Genomic DNA, 23,241 nt, shown 5'->3' on the forward strand with positions numbered 1-23,241 from the left:
GAATCAATTTGTTGTGACAGCCTACGAGGCTCTTTATTGTGTTAATATTTAATAAATTAAATTCTTAAAGGTTTACTTTATTTATTTTTATTCTCTTTTAATTTACTTCACTTTTTGTTTGGTTACGCCTAGAACCTGGATATTTAAGTAAATTAAGAGACGGCGTAACAATATATATATATATATATGTATATATATATATATATATATATATATATAGTGGATAAATATATATCGATAAATATATTGATAAAAATCACAGGATAAGAAATTTGGAAACAGCAGGTACTGGGGTCCGGGGTAGCGGTCCCCGGTTGAATCATGGGCTCGTGGGCCTCGGTATAATCCTGGCGGTTGAGGGTGATATATATATATATATATATATATATATATATATATATATATATATATATATATATATATATATATATATATATATATATATATATATATATATATATATATATATATATATATATATATATGTTTGTTTCATTAGCCCAATGAAATATATATGGATCTTCGTGCTTCGAAGCCCGATTTGGTAAAACGTTACTCTGACCACCTTAGTGATACTGGTAGTACCCATTAGAGGTTCACTGCGCCATAAACTCGTTGAACAGGCTTTGTGTGAAATATAACAGTCTAGGACTGCTTTTAGTGTCCTAGTGGTCTAGAGGTAGCGTTCCCCGGTCACAGTCGTGGGCTGTGGGTTCGAATCCTCTGAAGATGTCTTGAATAAAGACGAAAGCTAAGGTGCTCCGTTGTTTCCCTTTTCCCTGTGTGATTTTACACGAGACAAAAAGAATAATGATATTAAAACACGATGGTCAATACTGATGAGAATAAATATATATTTATATCCCTGCCATTAACGTTATGTGTTATAAGATAAAGTAAGTTGATAGTGTACACTAATATCATCATAAATTATAGAGGTGTCTGTGCCGCGGGTTTCAGCAATAAGTATTTCGTAACGATATCAATTTATTACCTGTAAAGCTCATTAGTGTCTACAATTCTGAGGGAGTCAGTAAATATTTACGATGGGAATTAAATTGTTCCTCATAAATGAATGAATTTATTATTGCGAGACATCACCAACGGCTGACTTCTAGTGTGTTACAACTATACGCCAATATATATCTTTATAATAGTAATATCAACAATAATGATGATGAAAACAACAATAAATATATTACTGAAAAGCATCAGAATTGTCTCAAAGATAATTCTGATGTAACCACTCAATCAATTAAAGCGTTGTCCTTATGTCAGGAGGTTGGCGACTACAGTCCTCCACTCTAAAAGTTTTCGTGCTGTGTTTATCAAACCTCCTATATTTCACAAATAGAACATCAAGAAGAGAGAGATGGGTGGGAAAATAGAGGGGGACACGGTGAATAAAAAGGAGAGAAGAAAAATAAGAGAAAACAAAGAAAGGCCTAGAAAAGGACAAGCAAGCATACACGCAAGAGTACATATAAAAACTTAGACCAAAAGATAACATAAAAGGCTAAAAAAAAAACCAAGCATTATCAATATATATATTATCATACTCACTGTTCTCCAATTCAATGGAAAAATAATCAATTATAATAGGAATATTAATTAATGGTCATTCATTATTCGTATTAAATTCCCGGTGACGTTGACCAGATGCAATATTTCACATTTAAACATCGGCAGCATTTGTGTGAAGCACTTACTGATACGGCACATGGAGGGTCATTACTTACAGGATCAGTAAGGATTTATAATTGCTATTCATAAGCACATTTAACACAAACTGTGATGCTAATTTGACGCAGTTTATGTTATTTATGATTTGTAGAATGATTTAATAGGGTTTGTGTGATGTTAATATCTTTATACATGAACAATAGTAAAAGTGAGTTAGTTCTTACATGACTTATTTGTTAGACAATTAGGATACCTTAGTCTCGTTAAATAATTAATTATACCTTCAGAGTTATTCAATGAAAACCCGCAGTAGTAATACCATAATACTATACTATAATGTAAATATTGTACAAAACATTATGACAAACTTATATGAATTAACATGAAAACGCTATAATGCATGAATATATAAGGCAAGATATAATAGGTGGCGTTCATCCATCCGGTCAGATTATTATTAAATGCTCAAACCGTTCTATTACCTCCTGTAAAATGGTCTGCTCGTTCACTACCTCTACAATAGCTCCAGTAGAGCATCAGCTCGTTTACATCCTCTATATTTTTATCGTAACTCATATTCAAAAAATAATTTTCGGATCCAGTTTTTGCCTGTTGTTGAACTCCGTCCCGTGAATTGCTCCAATTCCCGAATATTCATTTTTTTATTGCAATTGAAAAAGAAGCAGCAATATTTTGTGTTGCTGGGATGATAGATTGCAGGCGGAGGGTCAAATGTAAGTGACCATTGCTCAAACTAGCAGTTGTTGGCTGCGGCAGTTTTGTTTAGTTTTAGCTAATTTGGGGACTTTTTATTGTAGCGACCAGTTTGGAATAGTGAGCGTATGTTGTTTTTTATGTTTAATTTCATGGTAAAACATTAATAGGGACACCATGCAACTAAGCCTAAAAACGCAAATATCGTTTCTGTCAAATACCAATAAAAAAATGGACTGGGGAAATTTTTCTACTGCACTGAAGACGTCATTTGCCATTTTAAAATTTGCAAACTCTGCCTACATTAGGTTACTTAAGGTTAAGTTCGGTTACGTTAGGATAGTTACGTTAGTAATAATGCCATTAATTTATAGTTAGTACTATGATTAGTATCGTTATTAACCTAACCCAACCTTACTTAGCCTCACCTCACTTAACCCAACCAACTTTTAATTTAATCCTTGCGTAATCTCCACCATCACCTACACGGTAATCAGTCAATCAGTAACCCGCGCTGACTTGTGTTTCAATCGGTAAAAATAAAATAAAGTTTACACACATAGGTATAATTAACTTACAGTACAAATACCAATAGGTTTATGTCTCCCATTTAGTCAGTGAATGGCTGCCAGGTTCACGTACTGGGAAAACATGTTTGTGAGTGTGGAGAATTTTACCTGGTGCTGATGATACTGGTGTAGTGGTGTTTGGTGCTGATGGTACTGGTGTAGTGGTGTTTGGTGCTGATGGTACTGGTGTAGTGGTGTTTGGTGCTGATGGTACTGGTGTAGTGGTGTTTGGTGCTGATGGTACTGGTGTAGTGGTGTTTGGTGCTGATGGTACTAGGTAGTGCTGATGATACTGGTGTAGTGGTGTTTGGTGCTGATGGTACTAGGTAGTGCTGATGATACTGGTGTAGTGGTGTTTGGTGCTGATGGTACTAGGTAGTGTTGATGGTACTAGGTAATGGTGATGGTACTAGGCAGTGGTGTTTGTTGACGTATTAAAGCTGAATGTTGTCTTCTGTCGCGTTGTAAAAGAAATAAATAACCTTTATTATTATTATCGACTAGGAGCTAATATGAGTGTTCGATTTACAAAAAGAGAGATTCTTGTCCTACGAATGCATAACTTACTTTCCTACTTCACAAAATGCAACTAACTTCTTTTTATTACCTGATGTTTTCTCTAATTAAATTACCTAGAAATGTTTTTGTACATTATTTATACTTTTCTTGCTAAGAGCCTCAAATGTTATCCAAGTGTGTCTTAAGTGCCTCTTTTGGCTTGTGGTAAAGTCATAACTGCATGAACCATCACCACTGCACTACCTGGTTGTCATTGCCAACAGCTGTTCTTGTGGATTAACGAGTGGATTAATGTGGCAAACTTGGGTCTTAAGGAGGTAAAGTACTGGACCAGGAACTGTGGAGTAAGTTTATGGTAATGCTTCTAGTGCTCTTATGTAGGTGGTGTTGTGGAGGTGGTGTTGTGGAGGTGGTGTTGTGGAGGTGTTGTATTGAAGATGTAGTGGATAAAGTGGGATTGTCAAGAAAGCGGTATTGTACAAGAGACACTATAGTTTATTTTATGAAGGTGATATTGTATGGGAAGTTTTTCAGAGGTGGTAGTGTTAAGTCGACCCCTAATACCTCAATATATAAACCAGTTGATAACTTTTCATCAATGGTGGATCACACGGAATAATGATATACAAAACCCACATGTCATTATTATAAACTCAAAGTATTTTCTTATCATATGCCACAACATAAAATCCCTCGATACAATAAATACTCCACAACAAAATCCCACAACACAATCCATGACAGAAGCAAAAATCCCTCAAACAAAAGTGAACCAAATGATTCCAAACTCTATTCACAATGATCAGCGAACTAGATCGTGTTTATTACTATGGTAAAATATTCTTCAGAAGTCATCACCGCCACGACTGAGCAAGGGTTAAGTCAGGTCTCTGGGCTTCCTGTTCCACCGTCGACGATTTGCCACTTAACTGGTGCACCAAGTCATGGGATATAGATCAAAGACGTGGCTTGTGTGTAACGCAGGACAAAGAACGTAGGAGCAATGTGGCTGGAATGTTGCGTACAAATATCTCCCTTCTTTTATCCTCTGAAGCTGGGCTGAATTATGGAACAGGTGAGGTTAAGTTAGGTTGGGGTATATAGAAATACATTAATCATGGAGAAGGGTGGTTAGAATAGTGAAGGTGAAAGAGTGTTAGCTTCGATTACGGTGTACTGTATGTGGTGTACGTGTGATACAGAAGGAAAAATTCTCGAAAACGTTTTTAAAATCGATGATTAATTGGTATTCTAAACTTTTTTGTCTTGTTTGTTTGAAGTATTCTACCAAGGATTGTTCTGAAGATAATTTGTTAGATATCGTTAATTATCTAGATGCTACTCGGTGTCGAGGTTGAAAAACCTGACAGATAACATCCTAGAAAATCTTAGTTGTTTGTGTTACTCATCGCATATTCCCTGACAATCAAACAGTTGGAAATGAAACGAAGAATAAAACGCTGCGATTACTAATGATTATTCTTGAAAACAATATAAATTTGTATCGATATACTCGTTAGTTATAAAGAATAATATCTCGTGAAGAACACTCATGTTCACATAGATATTATGGAACGAAATGGCTCTCGAACTTAATAGTTCTTAGATTACACTAAATACATATTTGTGTGTCTCTGAAATGTTCTGTTTAAGGAATTAATCAACGCTGAACAGGATAACGTCCAGGCAATTTGCTTCTGGAATAAAGTTTTTGGATGCAACAAAGGACGTTGATTATTAAACTCAGACAGTTAAAGAGAGCACTTTTAAGTGGGATATAGAACGACTTATCATTCACAGAATACACAAACTCTAGACAGGAGCTCGGGAACGCCCTGACTAAAGCAGTGTCTCACTTATAGTGGCTGGGAAAGCTTTCATTTACCGAGGATGTTGAAAACCTCGAATACAAAGTGTTCCAGGAAAGTCTCTTCCTGGCGCAAATTGTTTCTGTAAATCTCTCTCTCACGCTGTCCATAAGACTCTTCTTATTCAGTCCCTCTGCTGAATTACATGCTCAATCTGACTATTTCCCTCTCTCTGTCCTTCTCTTTGTATGCTTCCGTCTACCCTGTCTGTGTATCTATGTATATTTTTCTTTTTTCTCCCTTCCTATGTCTATATTTGTTCTATATCACATATTTATCGTTCACCTCTTTTCATGAATCTATATCTTCATTTTTGTATATCTTTCTCCAACTCAATTTCCCCACTTTCTATTTTCCCCTACTCTCTCCTTTAAACCCCCCCCTCCCCACTCCCTCCACCACCACCTTTCAATTCATACGCACTCTCCTCTCTCTCTCTCTCTCTCTCTCTCTCTCTCTCTCTCCTCTCACGTTTCATTCTCTCATTCCTCCAATGGCCTCTCATCAGCCAAGTTCCAGCAATTCACTGGTGCAGGTTGTGGAAAGACAGACTCGCTGGCTCAATCTGTCGACCATTGTTGGGTATTGTGTGGCCTATGTCCGCTTCCACATTCACTCCACGTCTCTCATTTACCTTCTTATTATCTGGCGATTTTGTTCGGCGACTTCCTCAGTGTGTTGATGTCTTGGGCTACTCTTTTCCCTCCCCTTCATTTGTATTTATTGCTTTATAGGGGAACTCCTGTTGTTCATTGTGAGTGTTTTTCTCTTGTCTTTCTAATAAAACAGTTAAGTCAGAATCCTTCATTTCCGACCTAGTGGTTTGGAAACTATTTAAAACATATTACATTTTTCCAATAAGTTTTTCTCACTTCTGTTCTGTTATTTTAAATGTTACTATTTATCTTCGTCCTTATTTATCGTTGATATTTTAAGAATATAATGCTTTACTGTTGTTATACACTCTTTGGCTTGATATTAACACCTTGTGATAGTCGCCTCTTCACCTCTTCACCAGAATATGTTCCACCCAAATATTTTCTTTCTGTTCCTCACAGTTACGACGCGCGGGGAGAGAGTGGCCTTTTCCAGCCAGACAAGGTCCTGGGTGGCAGGGGATCCTTCGAAACGTCTGCTTCCCCCGCCAGGCTCATCCTCAACCCTGTGCTGGCCAAGGATCAGGGCATCTACACCTGTCGAGTGGACTTCCTCACCTCCCCTACCCACAACACCGTCGTCAACCTCACAGTAATCGGTGAGTTGTGAGGGAGAGAGATGAGCAGAGAGGGAAGAAGGGTGGATAGGATGGAAGGGAAAGGGAGAGAAGGGAGGGAGGGTAAGAGGGCGAAGAATTGGAGGGAGAGAGCGAAAAGGGAGAGAGGGAGTAAAATGATAGGGGCAAAGACAAGTAGAAGAGTTTATTGAAGTGAACAAGTTTCTGTTTGCAGACACTCAAGGGGTGATGGCGAAGTTATGTCGAAAGTAGAGGAAGGAGGGAATGGTTGGAGAGGGAGAGAGAGAGAGAGACTTAGCGATGAATAATTAAAGCGAGACAAAAAAAAGCGGAATTATAAAATATTCATATTAGATTTATGTGTAATTACTAAAATTAATTATTCATCGAGTTCGCACATATATTATTCTTTCTGCTCTTAGTGGGTAATTTTTGTCACTATACACATTTTGTGAAGCAACACATAACACGTTGCAAGAGAACACACGAGTTTATACGACAATGCAAGAGTTGCTGTGAGGAGCGGGTGTAGCCTTGTTTACAGTACACCGAGAAGAGACAAATGGCTAGACAGAGAAGAGGGATATTTATAAACACAGTCGTCATCATCATCACCCTTTTGATTATGCCTATAACAATGACTTGAAATTAATGCCAACGCAGGCAATCAACAGCGTAAATTGTTTTCGCCTACCGTACAATAACAGGTTTTAGGAAGCTACGCCAGACGAACATTCTACTACCTTTTGCCAGAAAAGGCGTGGGTGTAGGTAGAGGCCTGGATGTAGGTAGAGGCGTGGGTGTAGGTAGAGGCGTGGGTGTAGGTAGAGGCCTGGATGTAGGTAGAGGCGTGGGTGTAGGTAGAGGCGTGGGTGTAGGTAGAGGCGTGGGTGTAGGTAGAGGCGTGGGTGCAGGTAGAGGCGTGGGTGTAGGCATAACACTAGTATGGGTGTGTGGTCGTGTAATCCGCCAGTATTGTGCTACATCTGCCGTCTGGCTTCATAAACACTGCAGGATTTCTTATTCGCTAAGAGGTTTATTTTTAGTATGGCGCCAGTACGAACATTCACTATAGCCTGACGTTCCACTTACCCTTACAAGAGTATCAATAACATGAAAAATAACCAGACATACATACATACATAAATACTGTTACGCCGTCTCTTAGTTTACTTTAATAACCAGGCTCTAGGCGTAACCAAACAAAAAAGTGAGTGAAGCTAATTAAAAAGGAATAAAGATAAATAAAGTAAACCTTTAAGAATTTAATTAAATTAAATATTAACACAATAAAGAGCCTCGTAGGCTGTCACAACAAATTGATTCACTATCGAAACTTTTAAAACACAAATGATACTAAACATCGAAACATCAAAAGAATAAAAATAAAGCATTGGATTACGTTAACACTGCATAAACATATAAAAACTATCACTGAAATTAACTATCGTGAAACAACACTTAATTACTTAAATGTAACTAAGCAAATACTGATGGACACATAAGAGACATACATAGGTACTCACAGATATACCACATTGGTGGCGACAGGAACAACACAAATAAAATGAAGTATAAGTAACAGGTGACGAGTGTCACTCAAAAGAACGTGAACTGAATGACAAGGAGGACTGGAATCCGTCAGTTGGTGGACCACTATATATAGGGCCAATTCCCGTCAAAAACCCGCCGGTGGGTCGTTTAACGATGCAGATGGTCGTTAGAGGAAAAGAATGCTTGTTACAATACTAAATGAAGAAATAAGATGGGCTTGAACAAATAATAACAGTTAAAACCTTAACAGCACAGGGTAAGGTGACTAGATTATATAATAGTAAATATAACACATCATTACAGGAATAATATGGAACAACATGGAAGCATGTTATATAAAAAAAAATAGAAAATACGACACGGTCGTAACAATACATACATACATACATACATACATACATACATACATACATACATAAAAAGTATACGGATCATAGATAAATACAAATTTGGAAATATACGTAGATGGCTATACATATACAATGATACACGCATATATGTAGCGTATATAATTGACATAGACATGTACTTAGGTTTACATGCATATATTATACAAACATATACATACATTCATACATGCAGACAATACAGACTGGAAAATCTCTCTGGTTTTGGACGAAGCTAATTAAAAAGGACACAAACACGTATCCCATTTATATTCACCATAGAAATCAAAACAGGTAAATTCACAATGAAAACAACAGGCCTGACGTAACTAATTGCTCACTTTTCTGCATAAATAGTGTTAACCATGCTAATGCCCACAACACGACAATAATATGCCACCGTGTTTAGGGCATGTGTACAACGTGTTCTTTCCCTGTGTATAATAAGTAAGCGACATGCCCACTACAAAGCGCGCAATATGCTTACGACTTTTGTTGAAAATGCCCATTATATGCCTAGAAAATGCCGAAAACGTGTCCCAATATGCCTAAAACTTGTCCAAACATACCACAGGTTAACGGATATTAAACCCTGGACAAATAGAACAATCAAATACCAAGGATTCAAGGTGTTGTCCAACAGAAGTACTACTTATCAGACATATGGACAATAGGTTATTTTGTCCACAGATCATATGTTAAATGTATGACACAAGAGGTTAGGATTAACACTAACAGAACAATGAAATACCATAATCACTGCCTTACTGTTTATATGTGGTACAGGTGAGTGAGAGTCGCTTTACCTGAATATAATGTAAAGTTTAAGAGAAAAAGGAAATGTTTTGTTATTTGTCATATAGAGTAACATATGCTGGAGGCTGGAATGTAATTTACTGTAAGTTAATAGTATAAATTATTCTCGGACGCTTGTGTACGTCGACATGTGACTCATAGCCGCTGAATGGCTTTAATTATGCATAAAATTCACAGGTTTGTGGCATTTAAATTACCTTCAGGTCGAGAGTCATCCTGGTGAGCAACACTATATAATATTTTATTGAATTCCTCTTCCTTTCCACTCTCCATTTGTTCTCCTCCACTGTCCCTCATCCCTCATTTAACACTCTCCCACATCTCTCATCTATTCCGTCTCTGTCTGTCTTTCATCTCTCTTCCATTCTTCCTCTTCTGTCATCCCATCTCCTCGCCTCAAGTGTTCACCAGGAGGAGGTGTGAGCCTTGACGTGGCCATCAGCTTTATGTAACAACTGCGTGTGTCGTCTTCTTCTTGTGAGGAGTTGTATGTAAACACTAAGAGTAGCGTGTGTCCTCGTGTCTCGTGTGTGTCCTCGTGTCTCGTGTGTGTCCTCGTGTCTCGTGTGTGTCCTCGTGTCTCGTGTGTCCTCGTGTCTCGTGTCCTCGTGTCTCGTGTGTGTCCTCGTGTCTCGCGTGTGTCCTCGCGTCTCGTGTGTGTCCTCGTGTCTCGTGTGTGTCCTCGTGTCTCGTGTGTGTCCTCGTGTCTCGTGTGTGTCCTCGTGTCTCGTGGTGTCCTCGTGTCTCGTGTGTGTCCTCGTGTCTCGTGTGTGTCCTCGTGTCTCGTGTCCTCGTGTCTCGTGTGTGTCCTCGTGTCTCGTGTGTGTCCTCGTGTCTCGTGTGTGTGTCCCTCGTGTCTCGTGTGTGTCCTCGTGTCTCGTGTGTGTGTCCTCCTCGTGTGTCCTCGTGTCTCGTGTGTGTGTGTCGTGTCTCGTGTGTGTCCTCGTGTCTCGTGTGTGTCCTCGTGTCTCGTGTGTGTCCTCGTGTCTCGTGTGTGTCCTCGTGTCTCGTGTGTGTCCTCGTGTCTCGTGTGTCTCGTCTCGTGTGTGTCCTCGTGTCTCGTGTGTGTGTCCTCGTGTCTCGTGTGTGTCCCTCGTGTCTCGTGTGTGTGTCCTCGTGTCTCGTGTGTGTCCTCGTGTCTCGTGTGTGTGTGTCTCATCGTGTCTCGTGTCTCGTGTGTGTCCTCGTGTCTCGTGTGTGTCCTCGTGTCTCGTGTGTGTCCTCGTGTCTCGTGTGTGTCCTCGTGTCTCGTGTGTGTCCTCGTGTCTCGTGTGTGTCCTCGTGTCTCGTGTGTGTGTCCTCGTGTCTCGTGTGTGTGTCTCGTGTGTGTCCTCGTGTCTCGTGTGTCCTCGTGTCCTCGTGTCGTGTGTCCTCGTGTCTCGTGTGTCCTCGTGTCTCGTGTGTGTCCTCGTGTCTCGTGTGTGTCCTCGTGTCTCGTGTGTGTCCTCGTGTCTCGTGTGTCCTCGTGTCTCGTGTGTGTCCTCCGTGTCTCGTGTGTGTGTGTCGTGTGTGTCTCGTGTCTCGTGTGTCCTCGTGTCTCGTGTGTGTCCTCGTGTCTCGTGTGTGTCCTCGTGTCTCGTGTGTGTCCTCGTGTCTCGTGTGTGTCCTTGTGTGTCTCGTGTGTGTCCTTGTGTCTCGTGTGTGTCCTCGTGTCTCGTGTGTGTCCTCGTGTCTCGTGTGTGTCCTCGTGTCTCGTGTGTTCATTTTGTATATTCTCCCTCTTTCTCTCTCCCATTTTACTTTGTCTAGATGTCTACGGAACAAAAACATTAAGAGAACAAATATAAAACATTTTTAGTGTTGACGATAATTACTTAAAAGTTGACGGCCTAGTTAAACTTATATTGATATCCTTAAAAAAAAACTAATGGGAGTTCAATTTTGGAAAACAAAATCTTCTAGCTAAATATCTAATTGCCATTCGTTCTATATTTCCTCTTTTTTTATTGCCCGATAAAATGATACTCTTACAACCTTTACTAATGGTTTTGTTATAATACTTCGAATATTTGGATTAACAATGTTTCTTTAAGAGGAACAACAGTAGTGCAAGATAATTCATCCAAGACCTAATATAAAAGGTTTTATCATAACTGTTCAGACAATTTACGCGGTATGACTTATTGATCGTTCAAGTAGAAACTGAACAAAATGAGAGACAAACCAAGTGTTTTCACTAACTCAATCCATCAGTTGAACTGCCTCGCGAGAGTCGTCAATCTTCCCTCTGAGCGCCTGTGTTTGAGTTGGATTCCACGGAGTAATTCATGGGAATATTGTCCAATATGTTGGAGTGAATGTTGAGGAGCAGTCAATCTTGTGTCAAGGAAATTCATATTTATACGTCTGTGTTATAGAGAGAAAGGGAGGGGAGAGTGAGAGCCAGTCATATAGACACGCACAGAGAGTGGGGAAGAGGCCACAAACACTGATACCAATGTGTATTATGGCTAAACAGAAACAACACCACCACCCTCCCATCACACACACACATCACCATCTCGTGATCAATTTATACCTCACAGTAGATGTAAAAGTTTACGCTGTGGCTATTAATCAATCACCGGTAGAATAGCCTGATCAACAACCAGCCATGAACCCATAAACATATTAACTGTATATCTGTAACTAGACCGACATTTTTTTTAATAGAAACCCTAACCTAATAGAATCCATAATTGAGTAATTGTTTCTTGGCACATCCCAACACATTACTAAGACTGGCAAACATTCTCCCCGTTCGCTGGATTGACCGATTCATGTATTCATCAACGTTACACAAAAATTCTCCTTATATACACAACAGTACAACACTGCACCGGCTGAATAACCCGCATGACTATTAACCTGGCGAGGTTATACACGACAGTCCTGCAGCTACAGTATTTCAAGTAGGTTATTTACAAGAAATGACATGTACAAGACATGTCATGTCATTCATCAGGACATGCCATGACATGTAATATCATAACATGTCATGTAATGATATGACTGACATGACATTTCATGACATGTCAGGACAGGATATATCAGGCAAGGACATGCCATGTCAGAATATGACATGGCATGATGTCATGTCAAGTCATATCATGTCATGACAAGTTATAACATGCCATTATGTTATATCATGCTGTAATGTCATATGATGTTATGTCATGACATGGCATGTCAAGTCATGATAACATGTCATGGCATTCATATCATGTCAGGACATGTCATGTCTTACCATGGCAGGACATGTCATGATATATAAGTACATGCCATGTCAGGATACATGTCATATATCATGTCATGGTTTGCCAATAACATGTCATGTCATGGTATATCATGGCTTAACATGTCACATAACATATCCTGACATACCATGTCCTGATGTCATGATATGACATGATATTATGTGATGTCTAACATGATATGTCACGATTTGACGTCATGGCATGTCATGACAGTCATAATATGACATGAAATGACAAGTCACATGTCTAAACATGTCAAGTTATGATATGGCAGAAAAACTGGTTATTTGAGGCCCTTTTAGTGGAGCGTCACGCTGGTGGAAGTTAATAGAGCAGAGAACTATCATTAACGTGATGATGTAATTAGGGCCAAACAATATTACAATAATGCATTTTTTTTCAACACCACACGCGGCCTGACAGCAGTTTAGGCCAGATTATCGGTGTTGCTAATATTCGACATTAAAGATAAGCTCTAGTGTTACTAGTCTTCGTTTAGTGTTGTATGATTCTCTAAGTCTTATAGAAAAGTTTGTTAATATACCACGAGTCTGCATCAGGGAATAAACACCTTACATGTAGACAGTCACGAGCAAAACCTAATTCAGAATATTTTACTTGGAAACAATAAATGATGCATCTTTATAAGCATACATAAGGGTGTGGGCATACGAGGGAGCTGGAAAATGGAAAGATTAAGAGACACAAAAATAATGATCTGAGAAAGAAAAGAGAGTTGAATCAAGGAAAGAGATGGAACAAGAACAATGGTGGAGCGGAGGAGAATAAAGCAACCATGAACAAATTATTATCTTACGTGAAATGGAAGAAAACAGCAAAATTTTGAAGAAAAAATAACTCCAAAATTAAAAGGCTAAGGTGAAGGAAGCAAGAGAGGCTGGGTACGAGATCTGAAGTCCTAGAGTTTTAGAGTTCCTGAGTCCTGTGATCTTTGTGTGGTCGGATTCTGGATCCATTCGTCTTAGGATGGTCGGGTCCATGGTCCTTTGGTTGTGCCCTGGGTCATGTGAGCAGGTCCATGGTCCCTTAATCGGGTCATGGTCCCTTGGTGGGGGTGGGGTCCTGGTCTCACCTCGGCTTCCCTCATAAACTGTAGCAGCGGATGTCCCGCCGGGGGAAGTATCCTCTTACAAGTTACATCTGCATTTGTTATTCCAGTAGGTAGCTGGTGCAGCATCTGGGACGGGATCTGACTGTGTCTGTGTTGTTGTTTATGTTATTCTACAACCCTTTAGGTATATATATATATATATATATATATATATATATATATATATATATATATATATATATATATATATATATATATATATATATATATAATATCTTAACATTTATATATTCATGTTTTACATTTATCATAGCGTGGCAGTTGTTACTGTATATAACATTTTCCATTTTGTGCATATATAAATATTTTTTTTCTTTTTACAGTCATTGAAGTTCAGCTTTAAATTTGTGTAAAAAATCGAAAGAGCGAGAGAAGGGATGTCCATGAGCGTATTCAAATATAAACTTAACAAATTATTCCCAAGTGCAGTGGCCGTGTAATTGACTTTTAAAGTTTGTTGTACTGTCTTTACATTTGAGTCACTTGTTATTATTTGGTTTTGTATATTGTACAGGTGCTCGAAGATTAGGTGTTACTTACATCTGTTTATGATGCTGGATCCACTTGTTCCTTGCCAGTATCAGCCATGACAATCACCTGGTTTATAAGTTTTAGATTATGTCGGGTGAGTTATGTATTACTTTTCACCTTAAGAAATACAAAGAGTATCTTGGACCTTCCTCGTACATATACATAAATCATATTGCTTTCTTATTCTTAATGAGTTAGTAATTACGGCCTAATATATTACGGCTTTTAAGTAATATTTACAATTTCTTCCGAGTGAATGTAAATTTTTTTTAAGGGAAAATTAAGAGAAAAATATTAGGAGTGGTTGCCAGTTATATCTGCCATTGGTGTGTGTTTATTTTCTGCCTTAGAAAGTATTCTCACGCTGATAACATTCCGCTGCTCCTGGTCATACAGCGGAAAGCGATATAGAGGCGAATATTGAGGCTTTTACCGTGCAAATGTGAACTTTAAGTACAGAGGGGAGCAGGAGTAGGCACGACTTTCACGCACCAATCACAGTAATGGACCATTAGTATGCTAAGCCACATAAACCACGGCAACCAGTTTATGTCGGTTTATGAACGAGTACGTGAAGGAGATCACAGACCAGGAAAAAGGTTTATAAACAAGTTTGTTCAAGAGATCATACACCGAGGGAGAAGTATACCAATGCTTGTGTACACCTGTGGCAATGGAAACTCACGTACATGTTTTTCAATGTAAACTCAAACATAAATACACAAATTATAGGTGTACATGTATGTATGTATCTCTAGTTTCGCTACTACATATTTTTTTAATCATATACAGTTCACATTGATGTAATTTTTGGTGCTTATTATATATACACATACATGGTACATTGTTACATACACACTTTTATATGTAAATATGTGAGAGTATAAATAAACATGTTTACTGGCGTAGAATTTTACACACACACACACACACACACACACACACACACACACACACACACACACACACACACACACACACACTCCTTGACCACCGAAGGGTCAAGACGTACCGGGCGCTCCTCCCGGAGCAGCCAGGTCAACTGTTAAGTTGGCCCATACCAACTCCCTCCCCTGAACCCTCCTCCCCACCGGAATATCAACAAGTTCACGCCAGAAGTTACTATCTCATTTAGGAAAGGAATGGAACCAGTGTTAAACAGAGGTGAACAGTGGTGAACAGTGCTTAAGTCAGTGAGAACAACTCAACAGTAACAGTGGTACCCAAGTTGACCTTCACACAGTGAGGTCCCAGGTACCCAGTGATAACGGCCCGACCCATCAACCAGCGATGTGTTAATCTGTCTACGATAGGAAGGCCTGGGACCACACCTCACTCATAGAACACCGTCTGTGAGGGAACTACTACACCACGTGAGGCCCCTCATAACACCATCTGTGAGGGAATTACTACACCACGTGAGGCCCCTCATAACACCATCTGTGAGGGAATTACTACACCACGTGAGCCTCATAACACCATCTGTGAGGAATTACTACACCACGTGAGGCCCCTATAACACCATCTGTGAGGGAATTACTACACACGTGAGGCCCCTCATAACACCATCTGTGAGGGAATTACTACACCACGTGAGGCCCCTCATAACACCATCTGTGAGGGAATTACACACCACGTGAGGCCCCTCATAACACCATCTGTGAGGGAATTACTACACCACGTGAGGCCCCTCATAACACCATCTGTGAGGGAATTACTACACCACGTGAGGCCCCTCATAACACCATCTGTGAGGGAATTACTACACCACGTGAGGCCCTCCTAACACCATCTGGGAGAGAGTTACTACACTACGTGTTTGCTGTTCAACACCTACATTAATCTATATGTTCACTGTATGTTCCTTTACCTTTCTCTAATGAAGGCTTTTGTTAAACCACCAATGTATGTAATAAGTCATTTATGTCCAATGTATATTTTCAGCCTTCGGGCTGCAGAACTTTTTCAATAAACCGTTAATTATTATTATTATTATTATTACACACACACACACATTCCCCCCAGGACTTTGTTATTTCTTTTGATCAGAAAATTCTTAAAATTATCGATATCCAAGTTAGAGTGAGTCAATAACAGATATGTCTTCCTATTGGTCAGCCCGGTGTCTAGGCGAAGTATTAAACTAATGAATAACAACTGTCGCGCTGGTGAATAATGACAACAGGTGGATTATATAAGTGTGTGTGTTAAGAAGTACTAGGGGGAGCAGAGGAGGAGGACTATCAGAGAATGAGCTAAAGGAGAGAAGTGAAAAAAAGGTCTAGAAAAAGAGAGTGACGCACAGACAGACAGACAAACAGACATAGACAAAACCATGAATAATGAGAATACAGAAAGGAAGAAAGAAGGAAAGACAGTCACAGGGACAGACAGACAAGCGGAATGTACAGAAGGGAGAAGACGAGAAAAGAAGGTAGAAAAGAATAGCAATTAGAGAAGGAGTGAGAGAGAAGAGGGAGAAAAGGAAAAGGAGAATGATGGGAGACAGGGAAGAACGAGGGTGTTAAGTTTACGAGCGGAGGGAGAGAGAGAGAATGAGAGCGGAATGGTCGATAGGGTTTGGAAATGAGGAACAGAAGATAATTCAAATATAGAGAATTAGATTACTGTAGGATCATTTAAAGGGTTCGAATCCCAGTAAATTACATGTAGGTGTTACTGAATTTATTGATCGTTCTTTATACATCACTCGCCTCATGTAAACGGTGTTAACTCTTCCATAGAGAGTAGACCAAATAACGTTCAGGAATTTTCTTTATTTGTCTTTGTTTTCTATATTCTTTCTATATGCACATAACCATCATAGTCGCAACACAGCCTCTGTCTCTCTCTCTCTCTCTCTCTCTCTCTCTCTCTCTCTCTCTCTCAATAACCATTACGACACGTGGTCCGTCGTATTACATGCAGAAAAAGGTAATAAATTTCCACCCTTTTCCTTACATTAAACCATAAATAAAACTTTTTAGTAGAAAATTAACATATTTATGAAAGTCCTGACTTAATATTCGCTACATTACGACACACCTCAAGATAACATCCTTACCTCAGGTGGCATCCAAAGCGTCTAGTCTTCCAGTCTTCACATTCCTGTCTAAGATTTCCTAAAAAAAAAAAAATAAATAAAAAAAATGTTCCCTGTTCCCTCACCCAATACCTTCTCCGTGGTAGTAATCCCAGACGTCCCTAGAGCTGTGCAACTCCTCCCGCAAATATGAAATTGAATTCGCTAAAAGAACGACTGTCTTCAATCCACTAAGATCCCAAACGAGGTTCAGGATGCCGATGGGGGACATGGTCTTCAGTATTTGTAGCCCGGTGATAATACCTTCCTTGGACGTGAGGCTCCTGGACTCACACCATCTGGCTATCATATCACCAAGTTCATTGTACGTGTTGGAGGGTGTGTGGGAGTCCTGCTGCCACCACCATCAACACACAGACAATATTTGGAATACATGAAGTTGTGAAGAGCAGACACCAACGTCGGGGTTTCTAGCAGGTCATCATATCAAGAGTTCAGTGTATGTCCGAGAGCCCTGCTGGATATTTGGCTGATCTACCACAGTAACAGAAGCCATAGATCGATTAACTGACGTTGCAGGTTAAGGCTACAGTCTGGGCACAGTGTTATATGGTTGTCGACCATCAGGAAGGAGGGCGTATGCAACAAGGAAGAACACACCGACAGATGATGCCTGATTTCCCTACTACCTCAGACTTCTAAGACTAAATTTTCTTTTACCAGTCAGGAAAATAATTTCTGAATAATAAAATAGGTCGGAAAATTACGGGAATTCTTCAGATCAATGTAGGTCGGCTTCGGCTCCTCCTGGTCCTGCTCGTCGCAGACTGCAAATTTTACTGTGAAATTCATAGAGAGTTAAAATTCTGACAAAAGATGATCCTCAGAATTCCCTTGAAGGACTTGGGGTCAGCATTTCTTTCACAGCCATGGAGACGTTACGTGAGGAGGAGGATGATGGAGCGATTTATCCACTGATTTATATATATTGTTACGACCGTGTCGTATTTTTCTATTTTTTTTTATATAACATGCTCCCATGTTCCATATTATTCCTGTAATGATGTGTTAAATTTACTATTATATATTCTAGTCACCTTACCCTGTGCTGTTAAGGTTTTAACTGTCATTATTTGTTCAAACCCATTTAGTACTGTAACAAGCATTCTTTGTTTCTAAACGACCGTTTGCAGCGTTAAACGACCCACCGGCAGGTCGCGTGGCGGGAGCCGACCTTATATATAGGACCCACCAACTGACTTGAGTTAGTTCAGTCCTCTTGTCATACAGTTCACATCCTTTGAGTGACACTCGTCACCTGTTACTTATACTTAATTTATTTGTGTTGTTCCTGTCGTCACCAATGTGCTATATCTGTGAGTACCTATTTATGTCTCTATTTATGTCCATCAGTATTTGCTTAGTTACATTTAAGTAATTCAGTGTTGTTTCACGTTAGTTAATTTCAGTGATAGTTTTTATATGTTTATGCAGTGTTAACGTAATCCAATGCTTTATTTTTATTCTTTTGATGTTTCGATGTTTAGTATCATTTGTGTCTTAAAAGTTTCGATGGTGAATCAATTTGTTGTGACAGCCTACGAGGCTCTTTATTGTGTTAATATTTAATTAATTAAATTCTTAAAGGTTTACTTTATTTATTTTTATTCTCTTTTAATTTAATTCACTTTTTTTGTTTGGTTACGCCTAGAACCTGGATATTTAAGTAAATTACGAGACGGCGTAACAATATATGATGGCTTAACTTCTGCTAGGTTTAATTAGCGTGGTCACTTGAATCCTCAGCTTGTTAAGGTACCCACAAGACACCCAAGGGTCGAATAATAAAACTTAAATAAACCCCAACAAGGAAAAGAGTCTCCAAGATTTTACTAAGACGTAAAGTCAAACTCAAACTCCCGCACTTGTGATGTCTTATTCCGGTAATCTGTGTGTGTGTGTGTGTGTGTGTGTGTGTGTGTGTGTGTGTCCCTCAGACGCCTCCAGGGCCTCGTATGCCACCATTAGTCAGCTGTGTTTACCTTTGTTCAACTCACACACAAGACAACAAACATTACTGGCGCTCCGGTCTTGACGGCTTCACCTATCTTGTCTCTGATGTTTTCTTCTTTAGTTTTTGTTGTTGTATATTGAGGTGAGTCTTCCTCTGGTGCTGTAAGAATGAATTTTCTCGGATACGTTCAAAGAGCCTCACTCGTGCGACAAAAGAAGAGGTTACCATGGTGACTACTCCCAGTGACATCCAGTAAACATCAACACCTCCACTCCTTCAAACATACTATCTTATTTCAATCGTAAAAGGGACTCAAAGCTACACCACATCATAATATAACACCTTACAATTTATTTCTATACACGTACAAACCATCACGAACTTTCTGATAAGGAGGACTATCATTCATTGTTCATATAGATAACATTCACCATCCATTGTTCACGCAAATAACACTCACCGTCCACATTGTCCACATTACTTACCTCAATATTTTCGTGACCAATGTTCAAACGCCCTTGACTCTCACCCTACTTTCCCTCATTTGCATTTTCTGTATTCCAAATTAACTTTCTCCCCTTTCTCTTTGTTTATCTGCGTTAAGTCACTTTCTGGACTTTGTATATAACTTTCTCTGGTGGTTCTTGAGGAACTTGTTACTTTCCCTTGACTTACTTCATCACAGGGAGATGAGGGTGGAAAGTGAGGGGAGGTGGGGGAGGGGGGGGCTGGAGGAGTGAAGGGGAGACAGGAGGGAGAGGGAATGAGGGGAGGAAAGATAGGAGGAAGACGAGAGAGAGAGAGAAAGAGAGAAAGGAGTAAAGAAACTTAGATAGGATTAGGAATTTGGGAATGAGAGAAGGAGAAGCATCAGGAGAGAGAAAGATAGAGAGATAGGGAGGAAAAATAGGAGATAAGATAGAATAAATGAAGAAGATCTAAGAGGGAAGAAAGACTAAAAGGTGTGAGGGATAATATGTAAGAGGAGGAGAGAAAAAAATGTCTGGACAAGGTAGAAGGAAATGAGAGAAGAAGAAGAAGAAGATACAGAGGAAAAAATGGTGAGTGGACGAGATTAATTGACAGGGGAGAAGGAGAAAAGAGAAAGAACAAGAGAGAGAAAAGGAGACACAGATACACAGCCAGACAGTAGAAAGTCAAGAACGTAGAGAAGGTTAAGGTACAGGTAAACAATGAATCACAAATAGCCTCTTGACTTAACAGAACTCATTTCACCTTTTAATTAAGACTTGGAATAGTGTCTCAGTAAGATGAGTGAGGTGAGTAAGATGAGTGAGGTGAGTAAGATGAGTGAGGTGAGAAGTGAAGATGAGTGAGGTGAGTAAGATGAGTGAGGTGAGTAAGATGAGTGAGGTGAGTAAGATGAGTGAGGTGAGTAGTGAGTAGATGAGTTAGGTTAGTAAGATGAGTTAGGTGAGTAAGATGAGTGAGGTGAGTAAGATGAGTGAGGTGAGTAAGATGAGTGAGGTGAGTAAGATGAGTGAGGTGAGTAAGATGAGTGAGGTGAGTAAGATGAGTGAGGTGAGTAAGATGAGTGAGGTGAGTAAGATGAGTGAGGTGAGTAAGATGAGTGAGGTGAGTAAGATGAGTGAGGTGAGTGAGGTGAGAGTGATGAGTGAGTGAGTGATGAGATGAGTGAGTAAGATGAGTGAGTGAGTGAGTAAGATGAGTGAGGTGAGTAAGATGAGTGAGGTGAGTGAGGTGAGTAAGATGAGTGAGGTGAGTAAGATGAGTGAGGTGAGTAAGATGAGTGAGGTGAGTAAGATGAGTGAGGTGAGTAAGATGAGTGAGGTGAGTAAGATGAGTGAGGTGAGTAAGATGAGTGAGATGAGTAAGATGAGTGAGGTGAGTAAGATGAGTGAGGTGAGTAAGATGAGTGAGGTGAGTAAGATGAGTGAGGTGAGTGAGGTGAGTAAGATGAGTGAGGTGAGTAAGATGAGTGAGGTGAGTAAGATGAGTGAGATGAGTGAGGTGAGTGAGATGAGTGAGGTGAGTAAGATGAGTGAGGTGAGTAAGATGAGTGAGGTGAGTAAGATGAGTGAGGTGAGTAAGATGAGTGAGGTTAGTAAGATGAGTTAGGTTAGTAAGATGAGTTAGGTGAGTAAGATGAGTGAAGTGAGTTTACCGTGAAAGCAGACCACAAGTTCCATCATTTCGCTGTATATTTTGGCCCCACCATAAAAAACAACTTACAACTTAAGCACGAACGTCAAGATGTGTGTGTGTGTGTGTGTGTGTGTGTGGCACTTACCTTCAACCTTGCAAGGACGAGTTTATGGTCACTACGCCAGACGAACGTTCGCCCACATTCTGCCTAAAGGGGTACTTTCTTTTATGGTACCAGCACATGGCAGACTCGTGTTTTTTTTCTTCATGTTCTGTTTATCGTTATATGTACTATGTGTTTTGTGTGTATAATTCTCTCTCTCTCTCTCTCTCTCTCTCTCTCTCTCTCTCTCTCTCTCTCTCTCTCTCTCTCTCTCTCTCTCTCCTTCTTACCGCCTTTCCTTTCCCTCCTTCTCCTCATCTTTATACCCAGAACTACAGGAAGACTGTATTTATCCTTCCCTTTCTAAAACACTGGTTCCAGCACACTCAATACGTGACTCCAAGACAAGTTAAATGTTATTCCAAACTTGATTAGCTCCAAACACCATCTCTACCTCCCTACCTCCCTACCTCCCTACCTCCTCCCCCCTCCCTCCTACCTCCCTACCTACCTACCTCCTCCCTCCCTACCTCCCTACCTTTCCTCTTACTTTTTCTCATTCTTCCCTTCTCTCTCCATCCCTTAACCCCCTTAACAGATCATTATCCCCACGGCACTGCCTTAATTATTTACTTTCCGCCAGTACCTCTACAACTTGTGTCGCTTGGGGGAATTTCTAACTTCTGTTTGTTGAGAATAATTGCCCTTGTTATAGAGCCTCTCTGACCCACCAGTAGGTATCTCAGAAGGAAATGTGGGTCTTTCCTTTGAGCATGTCTGTCTGTCTGTCTGTCTGTCTGTCTGTCTGTATGTCTGTCTGTCTGTCTATCTGTCTGTCTGTTTCTATCTGTCTGTGTTTCTGTCTCTTTCTCCCTTGACTGGCCACACTCCTTGCCTGCCTCCCTGGACTGGCCACACTCCCTGCCTGCTTCCCTGGACTGGCCACACTCACTCCCTTCCTCCCTTGACTGGCGTGCCTCCCTGGATTGGCCACACTCCCTGCCTGCTTCTCTGGACTGGCCACACTCCTGCCTGCCTCCCTGGACTGGCCACACTCCTGCCTGCCTCCCTGGACTGGCCACACTCACTCCCCTTCCTCCCTTGGCTGGCGTGCCTCCCTGGACTGGCCACACCCTGCCTGCCTCCCTGGACCTGGCCACCTGCCTGCCTCCCCGGACTGGCCACACTCCCTGCCTGCCTCCCTGGACTGGCCACACTCCCTGCCTGCTTCCCTGGACTGGCCACACTCACTCCCTTCCTCCCTTGACTGGCGTGCCTCCCTGGACTGGCCACACTCCTGCCTGCTTCCCTGGACTGGCCACACTCCCTGCCTGCCTCCCTGGACTGGCCACTCCCTGCCTGCCTCCCTGGACTGGCCACACTCCCTGCCTCCCTGGACTGGCCACACCCCTGCCTGCTTCCCTGGACTGGCCACACTCACTCCCTTCTCCCTTGACTGGCGTGCCTCCCTGGACTGGCCACACTCCCTGCCTGCTTCCCTGGACTGGCCACACTCCCTGCCTGCCTCCCTTGACTGGCCACACTCCCTGCCTGCCTCCCTGGACTGGCCACACTCACTGCCTTCCTCCCTTGACTGGCGTGCCTCCCTGGACTGGCCACACTGGTCACCATCGATCACTGACCACTCTATCATAAGGCTTCTTAATCCTATCTTCCTCTCCTCCCCCTCTCCTCTTCCCCTCTCCTCTTCC

General features: G+C 40.7%; 1 protein-coding gene across 2 annotated transcripts in view; it reads left to right on the forward strand.

Annotated features, from left to right (window-relative positions):
• Window positions 1-23,241, forward strand: part of LOC121859967 (protein turtle homolog A-like) — a 227,591-nt gene that overhangs the window by 146,075 nt on the left and 58,275 nt on the right. For both annotated transcript variants that reach the window (XM_042356926.1, XM_042356937.1), the window contains exon 4: window positions 6,412-6,608. In XM_042356926.1, the coding sequence (XP_042212860.1) occupies window positions 6,412-6,608 (197 nt within the window). The remainder of the gene's footprint in view (window positions 1-6,411; window positions 6,609-23,241) is intronic.

The sequence above is a fragment of the Homarus americanus genome, unplaced genomic scaffold (genome assembly GCF_018991925.1).
Source record: "Homarus americanus isolate GMGI-L3 unplaced genomic scaffold, GMGI_Hamer_2.0 scaffold24758, whole genome shotgun sequence".
Classification (NCBI taxonomy): domain Eukaryota; kingdom Metazoa; phylum Arthropoda; class Malacostraca; order Decapoda; family Nephropidae; genus Homarus; species Homarus americanus.